Source organism: Bufo gargarizans, chromosome 2 (assembly GCF_014858855.1).
Source record: "Bufo gargarizans isolate SCDJY-AF-19 chromosome 2, ASM1485885v1, whole genome shotgun sequence".
Lineage (NCBI taxonomy): Eukaryota > Metazoa > Chordata > Amphibia > Anura > Bufonidae > Bufo > Bufo gargarizans.
This window is the reverse complement of record NC_058081.1, coordinates 642,048,545-642,072,673: the sequence shown is the minus strand read 5'-3', so window position 1 is coordinate 642,072,673 and position 24,129 is coordinate 642,048,545. Positions and strand designations below refer to the sequence as shown.

At 45.1% G+C, this 24,129-nt stretch overlaps 1 protein-coding gene across 4 annotated transcripts in view; it reads left to right on the top strand.

Moving 5' to 3' along the window:
- Positions 1-24,129, top strand: part of CCDC30 (coiled-coil domain containing 30) — a 78,703-nt gene that overhangs the window by 17,412 nt on the left and 37,162 nt on the right. For 3 of the 4 annotated variants that reach the window (XM_044278387.1, XM_044278389.1, XM_044278386.1), the window contains 8 exons: positions 877-1,058; positions 3,190-3,279; positions 3,592-3,675; positions 8,334-8,487; positions 9,862-9,933; positions 15,386-15,501; positions 15,678-15,757; positions 22,916-23,108. In XM_044278387.1, the coding sequence (XP_044134322.1) occupies positions 877-1,058; positions 3,190-3,279; positions 3,592-3,675; positions 8,334-8,487; positions 9,862-9,933; positions 15,386-15,501; positions 15,678-15,757; positions 22,916-23,108 (971 nt within the window). The remainder of the gene's footprint in view (positions 1-876; positions 1,059-3,189; positions 3,280-3,591; positions 3,676-8,333; positions 8,488-9,861; positions 9,934-15,385; positions 15,502-15,677; positions 15,758-22,915; positions 23,109-24,129) is intronic. The other variant, XM_044278388.1, reaches the window with a different exon arrangement.

Here is a 24,129-nt window from a genome sequence, read left to right as displayed (position 1 = left end):
TTTGCTGGCTCACATTAAACACTGCTTATTTCCTTGGTTACGACCACCCTGTAATCCAGCAGCAGTGGTCGTGCTTGCACACTATAGAAAAAAGCACCTGTCTATGTGCGCTTGAACGGTCCTGGTCACCAGAGAGGCCAGCTGCTTTCCTACAACGTGCAAGCACTACCACCACTGATGGATTGCAGGGTGGTGGTAACCTCTGGATATGAGCAGTGTATAATGTGATGGAAAAATGAACCCAGCCAGCCAAGGAAGCAATATGGACAATCACAATACATTAGTAAATGCCTTGTATTAACTTCCTCTACAGCGCGTCCAAACTTGTGGAATTTTAATCTAGATGCAACGTGTCGGCTTAAGGAAACCTTTGTCAAGCATGCACATACACCAACAAGTGGGGGTTTAAATACCCTAAGATTCCCATGATATGAGGAGGATGTCCCATGAGCCCAATTAATCTCATTGCGGTCAGGGGGCGTGTATTGGGGTAATTAAACCCCCACTTGTTGGTCTATGTGCATTCTTGACAAAGGTTTCCTTAAAATTCCACAAGTTTGGACGCGTTGTCTCCTTTTTTTTATTTTGATTTTTTCATCTTTATTGTTCACACTACCTTTGGGGGATTTTACCACCCCCCTGGAGACGAGCACCCAATACACTTATACTAAGGAGTGCTGTTCATCCTTGACTTTTGTGAGACAGCCCTTTGAAGAAGAACTGGAGATGTGCCATACGATATTCATGGGCTGCTGCTGTCTCTTGTGATCTGTAATACAAATATTTCTCTTGACTATGAAAGGTGACAACGTCTGTATCCTTTTTGATGCTCTGTCTCGTGAAGATCGATTTTCTTAGTGTTTGGTGTCATTTTAGACTCCCAGCTGAAGGAAGTGGAAGAGATGCTGGACCAAGAAGGCTTGAATGAGATTGCCCACAGCAGCCCCAGCGAGCAGATTGCCTACCTGCTGGTGGAGAGAGCCACGCTACTAGAGAAACTGGAGCTCCTGGAACATAAGGTGGACTCTCGCTCTGAGCACTTGAGCGATCAACGACAGGTATTCTCAGTGACCTGCTGATGGAGATAAAATGTAAAGTATCTGATAGTCCAAATATTGCCAAATGGGGTACTAGACCAGTATGATTGTAATTCTGTTTGGGGTGGCTGAAAGTCCAATTTAAAAGGATTTCATATTCCTATCTGGGACCTGCACCTTATCTCGAGGTCCTCTGTTCAGGCAGCAGCTGGCTCCTGGATCCATGCTGTGATTGAACAGAGAGTTGGTTGAAATTGCAGAACCAGCCGTGTTATTCTGTTTCTGTAAGTCCCACAGAAGTGAACAGGAGTTATGGAAACCGCATATCACAGGGAACGTGGCTGTCTTCATTCCATCACAGCCTGGATGCGGCAGCCGTGGACCATGTGGAGGTGGTCAGGGGACCTCCCTTCTTAAGATAAGTGCAGGTCCCAATGATGAGACCCACATCTAACAGACATTCAAGGAATATCATGTGGATATGCCATGAATGTCTAAAGTAGGAACGCCCCTTTAACCCTGCTCCAACTGTTCAGGACTACAGGCATTTAGCAATTTTTCTTTATAGTGTACTTAAACTTTTGTATCTACTTTATTACAGCCTATTGTGAATGTCATAATATGGAGATTTCTATTAGACTTTAGTTAATTTTTTAAGTTTTCCTTACGAAATAGGCACCTGAAGTTCAGGTGTCTATAGCTCTTTGGAATCCGTACAGTCGTACACATTTCAGCGGTCTAGTGATGTAGGGAATCCAATGTGGGGCTGCAGGGAGCCTGTGCCTGCTCTGCGGAGATAGCACATCACCCATATACTATTGTCAGGCTTTAGGCAAGAAGGTGCAAGCAGGAGCCCCTGCCTGCCCCCTCACCACTCATCTACATGCAGAAGTATTGAGCGTTTATCATATTACATGACCAGGACTAAGATTAACTCCATTTCCAGTTTTAGCACCATTTATTGGATCAACTAGCTGTAGGAGACATACTCCTAAAGGCACAGTTACACTCTCCAGGCAGGAGGGCAATTATCAGGGAAGAACCATTCCTTCCTGATAACTGCCTACTCGTCAGTGGAGGAAAGATCTGCATTTACATTGAGCAATCCCCTCCACTGTGTAGCGCTCATTCTTATCCTTCTTTCTGGGCAGCAGATCCCTGTTTACACAGCACAATCTGCTGCCCAGAAACCATGATTTAAAGGCTATGTACACCTTTGGGAGCAATTTTTTTTATTATTGCATTGTACGGTACTTATTTTGAGCTAAAATCATTTTTTCAATTGGTTTTTATTAACAATATGGAGCCCGTTTTTGTTTGCAAAGCTGAGATGCTGTACTAGCTGCCTGTGGATTTTCTGTCTTTTCCGTCAGTTGAGGAGCTGACGGGCTCCTTATCTCTTCTCTCTGACCTAAACACTCATTATAGCTCAATTATTATCTTACTGATAAGAATGTGGCTTAAATGAGTGTTTATGACCTCTTAGTAGTTTAGAAATAAGGTTTATTAGATGACCAATTGAAAGTACTAGTCACACCCTTAGAAAAACAGTTAACCCTTTGTGACAGAACGGCTCAATGTTTTTAATAAAGGCCAATTGAAAATATGTTTTTTAGCCAAAAATGAGTAAAATGCAATCATAAAAAAATTGCTTCCAAAGGTTTTACTTAGCCTTTAATATGCTGCATCATCAATTCATTCATCTGATGGACGAGCGTTGTGCTCGTTCATTGGGTGATCGGTGGCACATTTACATGGGTGTGTTCCCGATAATCCGCCCACCATTTGTGCGGTGTAAACCCATCCTTCCCCTCACTGACAACAGCAGAGTTCAGTTGAAAAGAAGATCTGTCACCAGGTAGATTTCATCAATGCCAGTGGGTGCAGTAGTACCAACCCCAAACTCTTGACTGGGCAGCTGACAAGTAAAATGTTGACATAGTATACCCCCCCCCCCCCCCAATCCTTTTTAAACTGACAATCCCTTTAAAACATAAAATGCTGACTGGCTGCGTAGAGTTACCACTAGGAGGCGCTGAGGAACTTGCTACATATGAACAACAGTAAGCGCCCCCTAGTGGTGGCCCCCAACAGCCAGAATTTTATCATTTACATCTATATCACATTTCTTTACCTTGGTTTGATATTTCAGGATGAATTGGAACAAATGCATCGGACACTAGAAGAGGAACTTTATCAGCAGCAAGAAACCATGAGACGCACCAAGGAAACTCTGAACAAGGTATGGGGTGTCTATCCTGTTACATGGCTAGGACTAAGATCAACTCAGTTTGCAGTTTGAACACCATATAATGGATGGACTACATGTAGGAGACAAACAGCTCAGATCTTCTCATGAATGGCTGTAGCTGGCACCAGAGGATCCTTTACCAAGTGCTATCCAGCTTGGCTTTACATCTTTTGTATACGAGTCCTTATGGTCTGTACAGCAGTTACTGATTGTATAACAACCTTACATGCACCTTTTTTCAGGCATTGTGTATTTTTTTTTTTTTTCATAGAAAATTAATATTTTCAAATATTTTTTCTAAAGGAGCCACTGTCCCCAGTTCAGAAGCCGTGGAAGAAGTTGTTTGGGACTCGTAAAAATGCAGACAGAGTGTCTGCTGAGAGTTCAGTATGTTCCTGTTCAGCTTCTTTTTATATCTTTTAACATTACTAATTGAGCAATGCATCCACTAACACGGCCATGCACTAACCAATCATTTTCATCATTTTTTTGGTGTTTTTATGATGACGTCTCATGTAAAGGTGGAGTAAAATATAATGGGGTCATTTATCAAACTGGTGTAAATTAGAACTGTCTTAGGCCTCTTTCACACTTGCGTTGTCCAGATCCGGCGTGTACTCCACTTGCCGGAGGTACACGCCGGATCCGGAAAAACGCAAGTGTACTGAAAGCATTTAAAGACGGATCCGTCTTCAAAATGCTTTCAGTGTTACTATGGCACCCAGGACTCTATTAAAGTCCTGGTTGCCATAGTATGAGCGGGGGAGCGGTATACTTACAGTCCGTGCGGCTCCCGGGGCACTCCAAAGTGACGTCAGAGCGCCCCATGCGCATGGATGACGTGCCATGTGATCACGTGATCCATGCGCTTGGGGCGCCCTGACGTCACTCTGGAGCCCCGGGATCCGCACGGACGGTAAGTATACTGCTCCCCCGCTCCCCACTACACTTTACCATGGCTGCCAGGACTTTAGCATCCCGGCAGCCATGGTAACCATTGAGAAAAAGCTAAACGTCGTATCCGGCAATGCGCCGAAATGACGTTTAGCTTAAGGCCGGATCCGGATCAATGCCTTTCAATGGGCATTAATTCCGGATCCGGCCTTGCGGCAAGTCTTCAGGATTTTTGGCCAGAGCAAAAAGCGCAGCATGCGGCGGTATTTTCTCCGGCCAAAAAACGTTCCGTTCCGGAACTGAAGACATCCTGATGCATCCTGAACGGATTTCACTCCATTCAGAATGCATTAGGATAATCCTGATCAGGATTCTTCCGGCATAGAGCCCCGACGACGGAACTCTATGCCGGAAGACAAGAAAGCAAGTGTGAAAGAGCCCTAAGGGTACTTTCACACTTGCGTTTTTCTTTTCCGGCGTAGAGTTCCGTCCTAGGGGCTCAGTACTGGAAAAGAACTGATCAGTTTTATCCCCATGCATTCTGAATGGAGAGTAATCCGTTCAGGATGCATCAGGATGTCTTCAGTTCAGTCTTTTTGACTGATAAGGCAAAAGATAAAACCGCAGCATGCTACGGTTTTATCTCCGGCCAAAAAACTGAAGACTTGCCTGAATGCCGGATCACTCTGCCACAAGTGTGAAAGTAGGCTTAGTTGCCCACCATAGCAACCAATCAGGTTACACCTTTCATTTTTGACAGCTCCTTTGGAAAATGAAAGGTGGAATCTGATCTGCCTTGGGCACCTAAGCCTTTTCTACTTTACAGCAGTTTGATAAATGACCTTATAAGTCACTATATCACAGTTACTGATTCTGACATAAATGTTTCATTGTTGGGAGTCCACGTAAGGCTTTACAGCATCAGAGAGTTGCCCATAATTCTCGGTTGAAATTGATACAGAACCATGACTTCTGGGCAAATTCAGTGTTGCCCTACACAAGTCACCTGCGAGTACCATGATTTTACTGTCCCCACCGATATAGAGAAAAAGGGGTCTGTTTTCCTTCCTTGGTTGACTGTAAGGTAGCACCCCACTGAAACGCTGCAGACACTTCTGAGTTATCAGAATCCTTTATTATTTTCTCACATTGAGGTACAATACACTTGATGGTTACTGTCATACTTGTGCAGATGAACAATTGCAGAACACCAGCTTTAGCTTGGAGGTACTTAGTGGTCTCTTGCAGGGGTCAAGAGAACAGTGTCCATACCACTAGGGTAAAAACGTAAGGTAACACCCTAGATGTTTGACAGCTCTTGCCTGAACAAACTATGCTATCCCTTATCACAGCTTGCCCTGTCTAGGCATATTTCACAGGCTTGCACCAGCCTTTTGTCTCTCCTCAGTGTGTCCTTGTGACCGTCAGGCCACTAACCTTTACAGGAATTTTCTCCTGACTACAGACGTACACGCGTGCACTTCCCTCTTCAACAAGAGAGCAGTATCTGACCATAAGTGGCCGTCACATTTCAAGTAACCCTAGTGAGGAGTACCACACACCTTATCTTTCAGCAGGAACAACACAACAACACCGTGTATAAGGGCTCATGCACGCGGCCGTTGTTCGTCCGTGCCAGTATTGCGGCCCACAAACAGCGGGTCCGCAATATGCGGGCACCGGCCGTGTGCACTTAAATGGGTCCGCAATCCGGAAAGTTGGTGCGGAACGGAGGCACAGAACCCTACGAAAGCACATGTGCTATTTTTTGCAGTGCAGAAGGTTTACAGACCCATTCAAGTTGAATGGGTCTGGATCTGTCGCGGCAGCCGCACGGATGGTGCCCATGCATTGGGGACCGCAAATTGTGGTCCTCAATGCACGGAAGGTCTGAACACCGGCCGTGTGAATGAGCTGTAACTTGGACTAGTCATAGATAAAGAGATCTCTGTTCCCAACACCGACCACTGGTACCTGTTTTGCTGAAGGTAAAGGGCTCAATAAAGACTCAGGCTTCTTATACAACCACTGCGCTTTCTTACTTCCTCCAACCCAGCACACACTCGGGATCAGCATTGTTATGGGCCTTTGACTAGGCTGTTGGACAATCAGTGCTAAACCGGTCTCCAGTCTTCCCATATCTCAACAGTCTCTCTTGCAGACTCCCCAACACTATGGCTGTGAGTCCTCGAAGGTTTCCCTTTTGCTGGTCCCAACACCAACTTGCAGCATTCAGGATTACGGGATCTGTCCTTTCCTTTGGCTTCCATCACTCTGTCACACTCCTCAGACCTCCAGCTTGCTTCTCAGTGGCTTAGCTCCAAACCTTCTCACTCTCAGCAGATGTTTCTGCTTGTCATGCACTTTACTGCTCACTCACACTCACTCTTTGTCTCCGCGCACGCTTTTTTATGGAAGCACCTTAGCCTCACCTACATAGGCTGCTGGGCAGTGCTCTTCAAGCCACCGCGGTCATCATCAAGTCAACTTAGGGCACCAAGTCAAGGATCCCCACTGACTGACACATCTCCTTAATCCTAGTGATATCAACTTAAACAGGCAACACCACCATGTTCTTCAAGGCATAGAGACATAACATTGTTCTGTTAGGAGGCAAGTGTGTGTTACTTGTGGTTCACAATATAAACCGCAGCGCGGGCTCACTTTGTTGTTTCCGTATGTCCCAACGGAGAGTGACTACATCCACTAGTAGTAGATCTTTGAAGAAACACAGCATCAGCCACATTAACACATGAAAGGATGCAGCTGTTGTGGGTATAAAGCGCTCTACTTTGATGAATTATGCATGCACTACAGCTTTGATGTGATGGGTGAATTCAGGTAAAAGTGTCTACAGTATTGTATGAAATGTGTGTGGAGAGCGGTCAGGTCGGCGCATTACTGTAAGACGAGAGGCTCGTACATGCAGGTGTCAGATTAAACATGCAGTCTTCCAGATCTTGTTTGCTTAATGAAATGGAGGGTAGAGCATTGTTCTGCTGACATCTTCATCACGACAGCCACTCGTTGTATTCATCTACGTCTTTCGATTAGGTCTCTTCATGAAACTTGAGCTGGCCGTACACATTCAATAGCTGTCGTCTGGCCTAATGATTGTCCAGCCGACAGCTATCTCTCCTGCCTTCCCCATACACATACAAATTCATTTTGCCCGATCCTTGTCTCCCCCCCCCCCCCCCATCATCTGTCAGGGGAGAGTTGGAAGCCCCCCAAACACATGAGTTGGTCGGCCGAACCTGCAAAATCTTTGGTCAGTACAATGTTCATGATCTGATTAGTTGTTTGCTTTCGCGCATATCGAATCTTAAAGGGGTCGCCCCCTGTGATTGACAGGGCCAGGCGTGATGATGGTTTCACTGCCTGGCCCTGTCAATCAAAGTGCAGAGGAAGTGGTAGTTTCAGAGAGAGCTGAGCCTCTAGGTGTAACGGCAACGCCTACGTTGCTCCTAGAGGCTCATTTGCATATATCAATACATCATTTTTCTCAGCAATCGGGCACATATGGACATGGGACCAATACAGATGCCTTCAGCTGCCAAGCGCACATGTAACAGGTCAGCCAGTGTCATAGGTACAAACCTACCTACAGATGCTCTAGAAGAATCCTCAGAGCCCATCAGTATCTGATCATATGGGTCTGACATGGGAAGTCGGCACCAGAACTACACATCTCCATTCATTTCTTTAGTGAGTGTAGCAGGGTACTGTAGAAATGGATGGAGTTGTGTAGTTCCAGCGCAGCTGATCAGCAGGGGTGTAGGGTGTCAGACCCCCTCCGATAAGGTATCCATGGCATATCTTGAGGATAAGTTATTCATTTTAAATTATTAGAACACCTTTTAATAGGATGGCCGCAGGCACAATACACTGCAGCACAGAAGTATTACAGTGTATTGTACAAGGGATCAAATGATTGCATGTTAATGCAAAAAATAAAAAGTCTGTTAGGCCCCGAATGTCTCTCCCCCCTTCCCCATGCTGAACCTTTAGCTACACCTCTGTGGCTTGTCCTCACCACTAACACTGAGTAGGACCAGCATAGATGCCATCACTAGAACGGCTTTACCATCCGAAACGAACGACAAAGCAAACGTACAAAGACATAATAATGATCTTGTTTTCTTCCTCAGACTTTTGATGAAGAGCTTGATAAAGAGAGAAAGATGAGGGCGAGCGTGGAGAGAGATTTGACTGAAGCCGCCCAAAGGTTGAAAATGGCTCATGACGAGATCCGTAAGCTCACGGATGATTTACTGATTAAGAAAAAGGAACTTAATGAGCTCGGTAAGTTACCATGTAGCGGTGCTTGCACTGACTCCAGATTGCCTTGCATGTAGGCGCCCAGAAATATGGGTTCAAGAGGATTTCTGGACTTAGCGGGGAAAAAAAAGTTACATTCAACGATACCCTATTCCAGTGTACCTTTTGTAGCAATTCTTCAGAGTTTTTAAGATCTCTGCTACCTGTCATGTAATGTAAACCATCATTCTTTACTTGCAGAGATATCGGTCTTGATCATGTGATAGGCACACAGCAGTTCAGTCTTGTAATGTGATCATCACATCACCAGCACCAATGTCTCGTACAGGCTTTTAAATGGAGCGGGTAATAGGTGCATATTACAGAATTGATGATGAAACCTTGATTTCTTGTATATCAGGGCAGCTTCGCAGCTGGAGGTATTCTTCAGAGGTAGTGTTTTCTAATAGTCTTTCTATGGCAGTCCAGTAATCTGGAATTTTGAAAGGGGTTCCCCGGGACTTAAAGAGGTTGTGTCACTACAGCAAGTGGCCTTTATCATGTAGAGGAAGTTAATGCAAGGCACTTACTAATGTATTGTGATTGTCCATATTGCTTCCTTTGTTGGCTTGATTCCTTTTTTCATCACATTATACACTGCTCGTTTCCATGGTTATGACCACCTTGCATTCCATCAGCAGTGGCCATGCTTGCACACTGTAGGAAGAAGTGCTGTCCTCTCTGGTAGCCGGGACGGTGGGAGCTCACATAGGCTGGTGCTTTTTTATATAGTGTGCAAGCATGACCACCGCTGATGGATTGCAGGGTGGTCGTAACCCCTGCATATGAGCAGTGTATAATGTGATGGAAAAATGAATCCAGCCAGCAAAGGAGACAATATGGACAACCACAATACATTAGTAAGTGCCTTGTATTAACTTTCTCTACATGATAAATGCCACTTTGCTGACGTGACACAACCTCTTTAAGTACTGATGACTTTGCCTTTGGATAGGTCATCAATATCAGACCAGGCATCTCCCAGCACTTCTGCCAATCAGCTGTTTGCTGTACTGGAATACACATCTCCACCCACCGTGTAGTGGTCGGGGCAGGTTACTGCAGCACTGCTCCCATTCATTACACATTGGATGAAGCTGCGTTGTTCCAGTGCCTGGTTCCAGCGTTGCATCTCCTGCAAACCACTGATTGGTGGGGGTGCCGGGAGTCTGAGCCCTATCGCTCTGATATTGGTACCCTATCCTGGAGAATCTCTTTAATAATCTGGCGCTGTCAGGTCTCTTGGATGCCAGAATAAAGGACTGTTATTAATGTCCGTGCACTAAGGATATCTTATGTAGTTTAGTCTTATTGCGTTGTGCAAATCAACAAAAATGGTTTCTTTTTTTACTTTTGCAGAACAAATTATGCAAAAGAAACAAGAAGATAATGATGCACTACAACAAGAGCTTAAAGACCTCCGAGACAATGGTGAGAGGGAAAGTTGTAGAAATTCATTGTTAACCTAGAAGGCCCTATCCGTATCTATTTTGTGGTCCACAAATTTCAGATCCCCAAAATACAGATGCGGTCCGTGTGCCGTCTGCCTTTTATTTGCGGACCCATCGTTTTCAATGAGTCCATGGTCCGCAGCATGTTTACAGAGGGCAGTGATCGGGAAGAAGCATTGTTCATTCATAATCATTGGCCTGTGTTAGGGTTTAATCTACATTGACAAATTGAAATAATACTGTTAGGTGTGGTTAATGCCATCCATTTCTAATTTCTGCCAGTCCCACTGTCTATATGTTACAGATTGCTGTAAAATCAAAATGAGGAGCTTTACTGACCCCAAAAACACGGCAATAATACCTGCAGTGTGGTGCATACGCTGGCCATAGACTTCAGATAACTGTCGGCCAGAAAGCTAATTCTCGTGAACCTCTTTCCCCACACACTTGCATGTCTTCTCAGTAGATAGAGCTGAAAGATTGGGAAAGCTGAATTTCATCATGTTCGATCCATCCTATTGACATCTGCTGTCAGGGCCGGGGTTCCCCCATACATATTAGATGGTCAGCCGGTCCCACTGAAATTGACTGGTTTGACTGCAATTCATGATGTATGACCATCTTTACATTATTATACATACATACATTATGTGTCCTTTATCTTCCTATAAATTATAGAGGTTGATTCATTTAAACTACCGTATTTTTCGCCATATAAGACGCACCTAGTTTTTAGAGGAGGACAATAAGAAAAAAAAAATTTTTCATTAGACCTCAGATCACACCAGCAATCACACCCCCAATGGTAATCAGACCTCAGCTCACAGCCCCAATCAGACCCCCAATGTTAATAAGACCCTCAATCAGACCTCATATCATACCCCCATACCTCATATCAGCCCCCAGGCCTCATTTGATCAGCCCCCAGGCCTCATTTGATCAGCCCCCAGGCCTCATTTGATCAGCCCCCAGGCCTCATTTGATCAGCCCCCAGGCCTCATTTGATCAGCCCCCAGGCCTCATTTGATCAGCCCCCAGGCCTCATTTGATCAGCCCCCAGGCCTCATTTGATCAGCCCCCAGGCCTCATTTGATCAGCCCCCAGGCCTCATTTAATCAGCCCCCAGGCCTCATTTAATCAGCCCCCAGGCCTCTATTGATCAGCCCCCAGGCCTCTATTGATCAGCCCCCAGGCCTCTATTGATCAGCCCCCAGGCCTAAATTGATCAGGCCTCAATTGATGGTAGGGATAGACTTTCCCGAGGGGAACACCAGGTCGCTACCTCTTAATAAGGATTGGCACACGAGGGAGCTAGTCCAGGAGGTACCTGAGCAAGGTACCAGAGGTACAGACGTTGTCAGCAGGCTGATTCGTAACCAGGAGCTACAGTGCAGGACCGAAAGATGAGAAAGAGGCGAAGTCAAACAGGTACAGGCCAGGCCTCAATTGATCATCCCCCAGTCCTCAATTGATCATCCCCCAGGCCTCAATTGATCATCCCCCAGGCCTCAATTGATCATCCCCCAGGCCTCAATTGATCATCCCCCAGGCCTCAATTGATCATCCCCACAGGCCTCAATTGATCATCCCCCAGGCCTCTATTGATCAGCCCCCAGGCCTCTATTGATCAGCCCCCAGGCCTAAATTGATTAGGCCTCAATTGATGGTAGGGATAGACTTTCCCGAGGGGAACACCAGGTCGCTACCTCTTATAAGGATTGGCACACGAGGGAGCTAGTCCAGGCGGACCAGGAGGTACCTGAGCAAGGTACCAGAGGTACAGACGTTGTCAGCAGGCTGATTCGTAACCAGGAGCAACAGTGCAGGACCGAAAGATGAGAAAGAGGCGAAGTCAAACAGGTACAGGTCAGGCTATCCGAGTCGGCAACAGGAGAGTCAAGGCAATCAGGCAGGGATCAAACAGGTAGCAGAATCCAGGAACACAAGTATGAGTCAGGAACACAAGCAGATATCAGGAACCTTAGCAGGACACAAGGTCCTTGACACTGAGGTATCTGGGAAGGGGGCTGAGCCACTATATATGTGCAGGAGGGCTAGGATTGCTCAGCGAGGTCACATGACCTAACCCATAAAGCACCGGAAATTACGCATGCCGGCCCTTAAAGGGGTTCTCCGGGAATTAAGAAAATAAATATACATTTTGGAAAGCACAGGCAGCAGATCACCGCTGAACACTGCGCCCGGGACCACGGCGGTAAGCAGGGGAACAGCAGTGCACAGCAGACGCTGTTATCTTCCAGATATAAACTGGAAAACCAAAATAGCAAGTTCTACCAGGAGTACAGATATTCTAAATTCCCTACTGGGGTTATCCCTACAACAAATGGTTGAGGAGCCAACCCGGAGGGAGGCCATTTTGGATTTGGTATTCACAAATGGGGATTCGGTATATGATGTCATTGTAGGCGAAACCTTGGGATCTAGTGATCACCAGTCAGTGTGGTTTAATATAAGAACTGTGAAAGAGTCCCACCACACAAAAACAAAAGTTTTAGATTTTAGAAAAACAGACTTTTCAAAAATGAAATTAGTCATAAATGAGTCCTTATCAGACTGGAACGGATTACATGGAGTCCAGGAGAAATGGGACTACTTAAAAGGTGCATTATTGAAGGCAACAGAAAATTGCATTAGACTTGTCAGTAAAAGCAAAAAAAGGAAGAGACCACTGTGGTACTCAGCAGAAGTGGCCCAAATCATTAAAAATAAAAAGCTAGCATTTTGTAATTATAAAAAAAACCAGAGCAATGAAGATAAGGAAATCTACAAGATTAGGCAGAAAGAGGCCAAGCAAGTTATAAGAACTTCTAAAGCGCAGGCAGAAGAAAAACTAGCTCAGTCTATGAAAAAAGGGGATAAGACATTCTTCAGATATATAAATGAAAAAAGGAAATTAAAACAAGGAATAACTAAATTAAAAACAAAGGACGGAAGGTATGTAGAAGAGAATAAAGGGCTAGCCGACTGCCTTAATGAATACTTCTGTTCAGTTTTTACAGAAGAAAAAGGAGAAGGACCTCCACTAGAAAGGATGACTAATAAATCGTTTGATGCATGTGTCTTTACAGAGGAAGATGTTCTAAGTTTGCTGTCTAAAGTGAAGACAAATAAGTCACAGGGGCCTGATGAGATACACCCAGAATTATTAAAAGAGCTTAGTGGTGAGCTGGCAAAACCGTTAACAGATTTATTTAACCAATCATTAGTAACAGGAGTCGTCCCGGAAGATTGGAAATTGGCAAATGTCGTGCCCATTCACAAGAAAGGTAGTAGGGAGGAATCGAGCAACTATAGACCAGTGAGTCTGACATCAATAGTAGGCAAATTAATGGAAACCCTATTAAAGGATAGGATTGTGGAACATCTAAAATCCCATGAATTGCAAGATGAAAAACAGCATGGGTTTACTTCAGGGAGATCATGTCAAACAAATCTTATAGATTTTTTTGACTGGGTGACTAAAATAATAGACGGTGGAGGTGCAGTAGACATCGCATATCTAGATTTTAGTAAGGCTTTTGACACTGTCCCACACAGAAGACTTATCAATAATCTGCAGTCATTGAGCTTGGATTCCCATATTGTTGAGTGGATTAGGCAGTGGCTGAGTGACAGACAACAGAGGGTTGTAGTCAATGGAGAACATTCAAAACAAGGTCATGTTACCAGTGGGGTTCCACAGGGATCTGTACTGGGACCAATTTTGTTTAATATCTTCATAAGTGATATTGCAAAAGGCCTCGATGGTAAGGTTTGTCTTTTTGCTGATGACACAAAGATATGTAACAGGGTTGATGTTCCTGGAGGGAAACGCCAAATGGAAAAGGATTTAGGAAAACTAGAAGAATGGTCAGAACTCTGGCAACTGAAATTTAATGTGGATAAGTGCAAGATAATGCACCTGGGGCGTAAAAACCCAAGGGCAGAATATAGAATATTTGACACAGTCCTGACCGCAGTATCTGAGGAAAGGGATTTAGGAGTAATTATTTCAGAAGACTTAAAGGTGGGAAGACAATGTAATAGAGCAGCACGAAATGCCAGCAGAATGCTTGGATGTATAGGGAGAGGTATAAGCAGTAGAAAGAGTGAAGTGCTTATGCCGCTGTACAGAACACTGGTGAGACCTCACCTGGAGTATTGTGCGCAGTACTGGAGGCCATATCTCCAGAAGGATATAGATACTCTAGAGAGAGTTCAGAGAAGAGCTACTAAACTGGTCCATGGATTGCAGGATAAAACTTACCAGGAAAGGTTAAAAGACCTTAATATGTATAGCTTGGAAGAAAGAAGAGACCGAGGGGATATGATAGAAACTTTTAAATACATAAAGGGAATCAACTCGGTAAAGGAGGAGAGCACATTTAAAAGAAGAGAAACTACCACAAGAGGACACAGTTTTAAATTAGAGGGGCAAAGGTTTAAAAGTAATATAAGGAAGTATTACTTCACTGAGAGTAGTGGATGCATGGAATAGCCTTCCTGCAGAAGTGGTAGCTGCAAATACAGTGAAGGAGTTTAAGCATGCAAGGGATAGGCATAAGGCTATCCTTCATATAAGATAGGACCAGGGACTATTCATAGTATTTAGTATATTGGGCAGACTAGATGGGCCAAATGGTTCTTATCTGCCGACACATTCTATGTTTCTATGTTACAATATCAGCCCCCATGCCTCTTTTGATCAGCCCCCAGCCTCAGATGACATAAAAAAAAACAAAAAAAACATTTACCTCCCCTGCTCCGGACGCTGCTGCTCCTCACCTCCAGCGCAATCTTCTTCCTCCTGCTGTCAGCTGTACTGTGACCTGATGCGCACAGCGTGAGGTCACAGAGCGCCCTCACGCTGTGCGCAGCCACTGCACAGCCGACAGCAGAGGGCCATTAAGTGGTACTAATGAGCGCTTCCATAATGGAAACGCTAATTAGTAATCACCCCATAAGACGCAGGGGAATTTTCCCCCTACTTTGGGGGGAGGAAACTGCGTCTTATGGGGCAAAAAATACGGTATTTCTTTCCATTTGCACTATATAGATGAAAAAAAAGAAGTGTCCAGACTACGGACAGAATCTTACTCTGTACTGATGAGGGGTAAGTACACCCGAAGATGAAAAGTCAAATATTGACTCTAAGGAGCCACATCCAATAGGTGGCACTAGTGAGACAGTTCTCTTTCTCGGCGAGATACTATACCCCTTTGCGTAGGAGCCTCCCACAAAGCGCGTCTGTCACTCTGGCGGACCCAACCTCCATATTTTATGTTAGCCATTTGTTTTATGACCAGCATGTAATACTAAATATATTTTTCTTTACTGTTTGTTTTTACCCTTTTGATGCGATGTTCAATGGAGTACTACACCTGCTGATAAAATCTGAATCATTTTGAATACATTTTTATTTTATTTTTAAGATTCATTTGAACTGCAAAAAGCCAAAGAACATAATAGCCGATTAGATAAAGAGATTCTTGCCTTACGCCAACGAGTCAGATCACTGGATTCTGAAAGGAAAAAGCACATGGAGCAGGTTTGGCATTTTGGTTATTTTTTCGACTTTGGAGGTCATGGCATTAAATGTAATAATATATAGAGTACTTCAAGATGATATTCATCCAGGACCCCATTTACAAAAGATTTGGGTGGAGAATGAGTCCCTTTTATTTGGTGTTATTTTTCATGTATTTTATTTTCATTCTTTCACAGTGTGAAAAAAGTAACAGCGACTCGACAAGCTCCACATCCGCACCTTTAAACCTGCAAGACAATCCAGAGCTACATAAAAAGTAAGTGAGAATGATCACATGCCAGGGCTCGTCTAACATATCTGGGGGCTATGGAGAATGGGCCTAGCTCAGGATGGCCCGGTTCCCCCACATTGGATGGGAGTTAAAAATCTACCGTGGATTTTGCTGTAGATTTGATGAGGATTTAACCAAATGCATCTCCAAGAGTGAAATCCGCAGCAAAAATAAAACTCTGCACCGCACGTCCGTTTCCATGTGGATTCCAGTCCACTCCATTCATGCACATGGATGATTTTGTAAAACCTTGTACATTTTGGCTTCCGTAAACGCTGCAGATTTTCTTCCTGCCATTCTGCGGGCTGAGCTGGGTTCTTCTTCCCTACAGATTCTCAACATAAGGGCTCATGTACACGAATGTATTTTCTTTCCGTGCCCGCTCCGTTTGTTTTTTTTGTAGACCATATGCAGAACTATTCATTTCAATGGGTCCAGCAAAAAAAAAAAAAAAAAACAGAAGTTACTCCGTGTGCATTCTGTTTCCGTGTGTCCGTTCTGCAAAAAAATTACGGACAACGATAGGACTGTTCTATTAGGGGCCAGCTGTTCCGTTCCTCAAAATACGGAATGCACACAGACGTCATCCATATTTTTTGAAGATCCGTTTTTTCGGACCGTATCTGAAACCATTCATTTCAATGGGTCTGCAAAAAAAACGTTAGTTACTCCGTGTGCATTCCGTTTCCGTATGTCCGTTCCGCAAAAATAAATAAAACACCTATCCTATTATTGTCCGCATTACGGATAAGGATAGTACTGTTCTATTAGGGGGCCAGCTGTTCCGTTCTGCACACGGACGTCATCCATATTTTTTGCGGATCCATTTTTTGCAGACCGCAAAATACATACGGTCGTGTGCATGAGCCCAAAGGAGGGAACAGACCATGGGGGTTATACCAACTCTCTCTAAGAAAGGATGGCAGGAAGATAGTGGGGTGGATTAAGAAGCCTTTTGTTTTTGGGGTGCTAGTATAACGGGAGCCAGCATGTTGAAAGGGGCTTATTGTCATTTTGGTACATGCCCCCTTTCCTCTGTATAACATATTCTGTGCGTCTTTGCAAATTAAAACATATTTTATCTTATTTTTTCATGCAACATCACATGTATTAGAAATCAAAGCATGCTACAGCTGTCCGTAGACTGGCAGCATAGGAAAGCAGAAGCCCTTTGCAAGGTGCTCGTCGTAGATCCCTTCCCTCATCGCTCAGCATCCTGTTTAACTCTCTCATGTCTACTGCAGTGCTCCAATAATTCTGAACCATCAGAAATATACAAGCAATACAAGTCTGTACCTGCAACCGAGGATACAATGGGACGCACTGTTAGTTTCCTTTTCTGGGCCCTGTGCAGTTGCAGAAGTGGCGTGTCTGCCACCGACTGACAATTAACCCTTTAACATTGCTGCCTGGGAGTGGGGAAGTGAGTTCTCCCACATTAAGAACAAGCTATTACTAGCCAAGCTCCTGCGCCAGTGTACCGGATGCGAGGGTCTACCGATCCTGGTCATTTAACTATTTCATAATCGTGGGCTCAGTCAGCCCTGAGGACGTACAAAGCACTAGGTGTGGTCCTAACATCAGTCTGTGTCATAATGACACAGGGTATAATTTATATTATTACCACAAATAGCTGTAATAATCTGACAAATGACTTCAACAGGTTATTCCCTCTGCTGCATATACAAAAATAAAATAAAAAACGTACATGACCGCTCAAGTGGATTGGATGTGGACTCATTCTTTTTAATGGGTCCACAAAATAACATGGTTATAAGGGAAAATAATAGCATTATTAATACAGAATGCTTAGTAAAATAGGGCTGGAGGGGTTAAAAAAATAAAAATAAAAATTTAACTCACCTTAATCCACTTGTACACGCAGCCTGGCTTCTCTTCTTTCTTCAGGACCTTTTGATGACATCACTGCACTCATCACATGGCAATGGATCATGTGATGGACCATGCGATGAGCGCAGTGACGTCACCACAGGTCCTTTTCCTGTGCACAGCAAAGATAAAGACAGAAGAGAAGTCGGGCTGCGCGAACAAGTGGATTAACGTGAGTTAAATGATTTTTATTTTTTAACCCCTCCAGCGCTATTGTACTATGGATTCTGTATTAAGAATGCTATTATTTTCTCTTATAACCGTGTTATAAGGGAAAATAATAATGATCGGGTCCCCATCCCGATCGTCTCCTAGCAACCGTGCGTGAAAATCGCACCGCATCCGCACTTTCTTGCGGATGCTTGCGGTTTTCACGCAGCCCCATTTACTTCTATGGGGCCTGCGTTGTGTGAAAAACACACAAAGTAGAGCATGCTGCGATTTTCACGCAACGCACAAGTGATGCATGAAAATCACCGCTCATGTGCACAGCCCTATAGAAATGAATGGGTCCGGATTTAGTGCGGGTGCAATGCGTTCACCTCACGCATTGCACCCACGCGGAAATCTCACCAGTGTGAAAGAGGCCTTATACAGGCAGATCATAGCTAACGAGCGTTCCTACAAATGCTTGTTAGCGATGATCGGTCCAACAATTGCCTAGTGTAATACAAGCTTTAGCCTCCAGTCCTGGCCATTGTAGATGGGTGTCACCTGTAAAACCCGCTCCAGATTCTCCATTGCGATCTATGATGTCATTAAGGGGTTAAAGCTGTTTATGCATTTCACGTTAATGGAGCTTTGCCTGCCAAAGACGTCTGTGGAGCTATGCCATAACTCTGTGTCTATAATTTCATACTAAGACCTCATTCACACGAACGTGCTTTGGTTCTGCATCGGATGTGGACCCATTCATTTCAATCGAGCCGCAAAAGATGCGGACAGCACACCGTGTGCTGTCCGCATCCGTCGCTCCGTTCTGTGGCCCCGCAAAAAAAATAGAACCTGTCCTATCATTGTCCATTTTGCGGACAAGAATAGGCATTTTCTATTATGGGCGACCCGTTTCGTTACACAAATTGCGGAACGCACACGGGCAGCATTCATGTTTTGCGGATCCACAATTTACGGACCGCAAAACACGGCGCAGTCGTGTGCAGGTAGCCTAAGGCACATTAAGTTTTTTCCTACTGACTATTTCTTCGGAGGCCCTAGTGCATTTCATGTGGGACAGAATACCTCAGGAAAATGGAGGTGTACAGGCCCACATGCAGCGCCACACATATTGCCTACAGCTTCTTAGTACATGTGCAAGATCCCACAGAGTAGAAATGTTCTTTAGGGCTCATGCCCACGAGTGTAGGCGCTCATTGCCCATGCTGCAGACCGCAAATTGCAGTCCTCAGTGCACGAGCACGACTGTGGGGCAGCCGCATGCAGATTGCGGACCCGTTCACTTGAATGGGGTCCGCTATCCGCATCCAACGGTCCGCACTGCAAAAAAGTAGTGCATGCACTACTTTTATGCGGAACAGAAGCATGGAACGGAACCCCATGAAAGCAAGTGGACCCATTCATGTAATACGGCCACGGCGGGGCAACGGTCATGGGCATGAGCCCTTAAAGTGTAACTATCATGTTTTTGGGGAAAAATATGAACAGAGATCGGGAATATTTTTCTAATATAGTTTATTTAAAGACGTAAATTTATAGTAAAAAAACTTGCCCAGAAATGTCCCTCTAACCCTGGGTTCACACCTGAGCGTTTTACAGCGCGTTCAAACGCGCTGTAAAACGCTTAAGACATGAAAACCAATGCTTCCCTATGGGAAGGGTTCACACCTGGGCGTTTTACAGCGCGTACGAACGCGCTGTAAAACGCCCGATGCTCAAACAAGTACTTGAGCTTCTTTGGGGCGTTTTGACGCGCGTTTGTGGCCATAGGACACTGCAGTCAATGACACAAACGCGCGTCAAACGCGCGTTTACTATTACAAAAACGCGCATAAAAACGCGCGACAAAAACGCGCGTAAAACGCGCGTTTGAGGAACGCTCAGGTGTGAACCCAGGGTTAATGATTAGTGTTAGGCATATCTGTCTTCCTCGTACAGTACAGAGCAAGACTGACTGTGAAGACCGTCTGGGAGCTGTCGCCCTCACATAGGGTACTGTATATTAATATCTGTACCCTAAATATATATTCATCTCCCTGCTATTTCTCACTGATCCGTTGGCCAGCGCTACCAGTGAGTGATTGTAATGTATCCTCAGGGCGCTAAGAAAATAGGGACAGTTATATAGTATACTAGAACGGTCCATAGAGTAGAATAGCTTCCCTGCACTTACTGCTCGCTGTCATGTACCTCAGCGTGCCGGTCATACAGCAGAAGCACTCACTGACAGTGCTGGCCACGCCGATCAGGGAGGAATATACTGTATATTTTCCACCATGTGAGGGCAGATGCCCAGCAGCGCCTATCATAGCCCATCTTCCCAGTCAGTACTGCTCTGTACTGTACTAGGAAGACTGACATGCCACTCATTTAGGCCTCTTTCACATGGGCGTGTGCGCCCCAGGGTCGTGCTACGGGCCGCAATGCACGAGCGCAGTCCGTGGGGCAGCCGCAACGGATCGCAAAAAGATAGAACATGTGCTCAGTAGTGCTTCCGTAGGGTTCCGTTCGGTGCTTCCGTTACGCATCTGCGGATTTGCGGACCCATTGAAGTGAATAGGTCCGCATCCATGATGCGGAATGCCCACGGAACGGCCCCCGTGTATTGCGGATCTTCAAATGCGGTCCGCAATAAGGCAACGGGGCGCACACACTCGTGTGAAAGAGGCCTTAGAGAGCGCTGCTAAGGGACATTTCTGGGCAATTTTCTACTATAGATGTACAATTTCTCTAAATAAACTATACTAGAAAAATGTTCCCTATCTCTGTCCCTGCACATTAGCAAAAGAAAACCCCCATAACATGACATTCCTGACAGTTACACTTAACTTTAAGGCCTCATTCACACGACCGTTGTTTTGGTCCGCATCCGAGGTGCATTTTTTGCGGCTTGGATGCGGACCCATTCACTTCAATGGGGCCGCAAAAGACGCGGACAGCACTCCGTGTGCTGTCCGCATCCGTTGCTCCGTTCCGTGGTCCGCAAAAAAAATATAACCTGTCCTATTCTTGTCTGCTTTGCGGACAAGAATAGGCAGTTATATCATTGGCTATCCGTGCGGACCGCAAAACACACAACGGTTGTCATGTGCATGAGGCCTAAAGTGAATATATTCCAGGAGAAGGACATACGGGGGGACAATTACTAAGCATGTTGCACCAGAATTATGGAGTAAAATGTGCAAAAAAAAAATGGAGTTTTGATTTGTGCCAAATATATCAACTGTTTTCTCAGGAATTTTCACCATAAAGAATGCATCACGGCAGAAATGAATTATAAATGTCAGTGGGCGGGGCTATCAAATTGGCGCATTTTACACCTCATTTATCATCCACTTATCGGCAGAAATGGCTCAAATTGTTGCAGACAATTAAGCCAGCTTATGTGGTGGTGCTTTGTGTAAAAAGTCGCATTTATGGACCAAAGATGCAACTTTTTGTCAAAGTCGCATTTATGAAAAGAAAACCAACTCGTCGTGGGAACAAGTGATAGGTAAGTATTAAAACAGGATGCATTTATTTTCATCTAATATAAATGAGCAAAACAGCAGGGTTTTGTCAGTAAATTGACATCCGACAAAAACAGAACAATAACAAAATCGTCCCGAGTCTGAGACAAAAATCGCAATTTACCAGTGGAAAAGTCGCAAATATGTTTCAAAAGTGCATCCTGGCGTGTGGCGCTTTTTGGTTTAAATACAAATAGAGAGAAATAGGCGGATAATCAGGTTTATATTTTATAAAGTCACATTTTAAAAGTGCCAGCCGGCTTTTGATATGAGGTGAAACAAATCGGCACTTTTGATTTGTAATGTTAGTATTTTTTGGGCGCCATTATTGTTTGAAGTCCACCAGTGTGTCCTCTTGTAACTGAAATTCCTGACTTACAAGCACCAGACTGTACTGGCACTGGATATGCTAGACGGACTCCCTTATATCAGTCCAGGAGATGGAGCTGAGTCACGGGAAATTATACATCAATATTAAATGAAGCTGCTCTCCTATCACATATAAAGGGAAACTCCAGCAAAAATGTCAGACTGGCTGAGGGATAATTATCTGTGTGAATATGTAAGATCCATTGCATGACAGCACCGGCCATGGCTTGTGGAGTAGATAGACATGTAGATCTCCACCCTGTCCACTCTGGCCATGGCATGAGGGGTAGATAGACATGTAGATCTCCACCCTGTCCACACCGGCCATGGCTTGAGGGGTAGATAGACATGTAGCCTGTCCACACGGGCCATGGCATGAGGGGTAGATAGACATGTAGATCTCCATCCTGTCCACACGGGCCATGGCATGAGGGGTAGATAGACATGTAGATCTCCATCCTGTCCACACTGGCCATGGCATGAGGGCTAGATAGACATGTAGATCTCCACCCTGTCCACACCGGCCATGGCATGAAGGGTAGATAGACATGTAGATCTCCACCTTGTCCACACCGGCCATGGCATGAGGGGTAGATAGACATGTAGATCACCACCTTGTCCACACCGGCCATGGCATGAGGGGTAGATAGACATGTAGATCTCCACCCTGTCCACACCGGCCATGGCATGAGGGGTAGATAGACATGTAGATCTCCACCCTGTCCACACCGGCCATGGCATGAGGGGGAGATAGACATGTAGATCTCCACCTTGTCCACACCGGCCATGGCATGAGGGGTAGATAGACATGTAGATCTCCACCTTGTCCACACCGGCCATGGCATGAGGGGTAGATAGACATGTAGATCTCCACCCTGTGCACACCGGCCATGGCATGAGGGGGAGATAGACATGTAGATCTCCACCCTGTCCACACCGGCCATGGCATGAGGGGGAGATAGACATGTAGATCTCCACCATGTGCACACCGGCCATGGCATGAGGGGTAGATAGACATGTAGATCTCCACCCTGTCCACAACGGGCACTGATGGTACATATGAAAACACACTCAGTCCAGGATGGAAAGCAAGATGTCTGCCGACCTCCAGTAAATGGCAGTGATTTTGTGTCTCTCTGTTTGCTCATGCATTTTGTAGTGCCTCCGTGTTTCTGGACGGTAATTATTCTTTCCCGGCTAGGTGTAAACTCGAGGTCGAGGGGAGGGAATGTCAGAATAAGCTGCTGCAACACAAGCTCCAGAAGCTCCACAGCGAGTATGATGACATTGTGGAGCGTAATGAGGAGCTCGAATCCATTTTGGGTGAAACTCAGAATCGGACTAAAGAACAGGTGGATTACTTGGAGTGTGAGATAGCCGGACTCCAGAGGACGGTGAGTGCCACCCTCAGATCTGTCACTGAGGTCATTCTGAAAGGCATCGCTAAGTAGATGGTGATAGGTCATTCTCCATGCCATTATTTAGGAGTTTTTTCTTCATGTAGAGATATTTGCCTCATTCTTTTTTTTTTTGTTGCATCTGCCACATAGGGGATAGAAAGTGCCGCCATACTGGTTGTCAGTTTTGCGACTCCTGGTTTACTGATATATCTAAGTAAACGGCCACATATATGATTTGGATTGCTTTCCTTATATACGCTCTACTGCTGTGCTGTTTTTGGAGTACTGAGCACTGCCATATGTTAGCCTCAGTTACCGGCTGGTCTGCGGCTTCTCTATAGGGCAGTAGTATTTGCATATAGCTGAATACAGATCATCCCCCCCCTGTGACATTGTACATGTATGTGCGTGGAGGAACAGGTTACTGTGACACCATAGTCTGATCATCCATATCATTTATGCTGATATGCAATTACTACATGATCCATAGTGACCCCACTGATCCTTGGAATAAAGGGGCTTAAAGTGGTTTTCCGGGAATGGCTGCCAACAACCTGTCCTCGAATGTGAGCAGGTCTGGTTGCCACCACTTGCAGAGCTGCCTAGAGGGGCGAGGGGGTGAGCCTCACTACACATTACGCTCTAGCACTTGCATATACTACATATTGGTGAGCGTCCCTGTCAGGCTGCTCAGCCATTACTGCATATTGTAGGCAGGGATTGCATCACTACCATCTACTGTATGTGTAATGAGACATCGCCCCCTTCCCCCACACTGGTGTTGCCATTTTAAATCATTCTCTGAGAACCCCTTTAACTAGCACTGCATGTTTTAAAGCAGTGTTTCTCAACCAGTGTGCCTCCAGCTGTTGCAAAACTACTACTCCCAGCATGCCCGCACAACCAAAGGCTGTCCGGGCATGCTGGCTGTTGTTGTTTTGAAACAGCTGGAGGCACGCTGGTTGGGAAACACTGTTTTAAAGGAGTATTCCCATCATGTAAAGTAATGGTATAC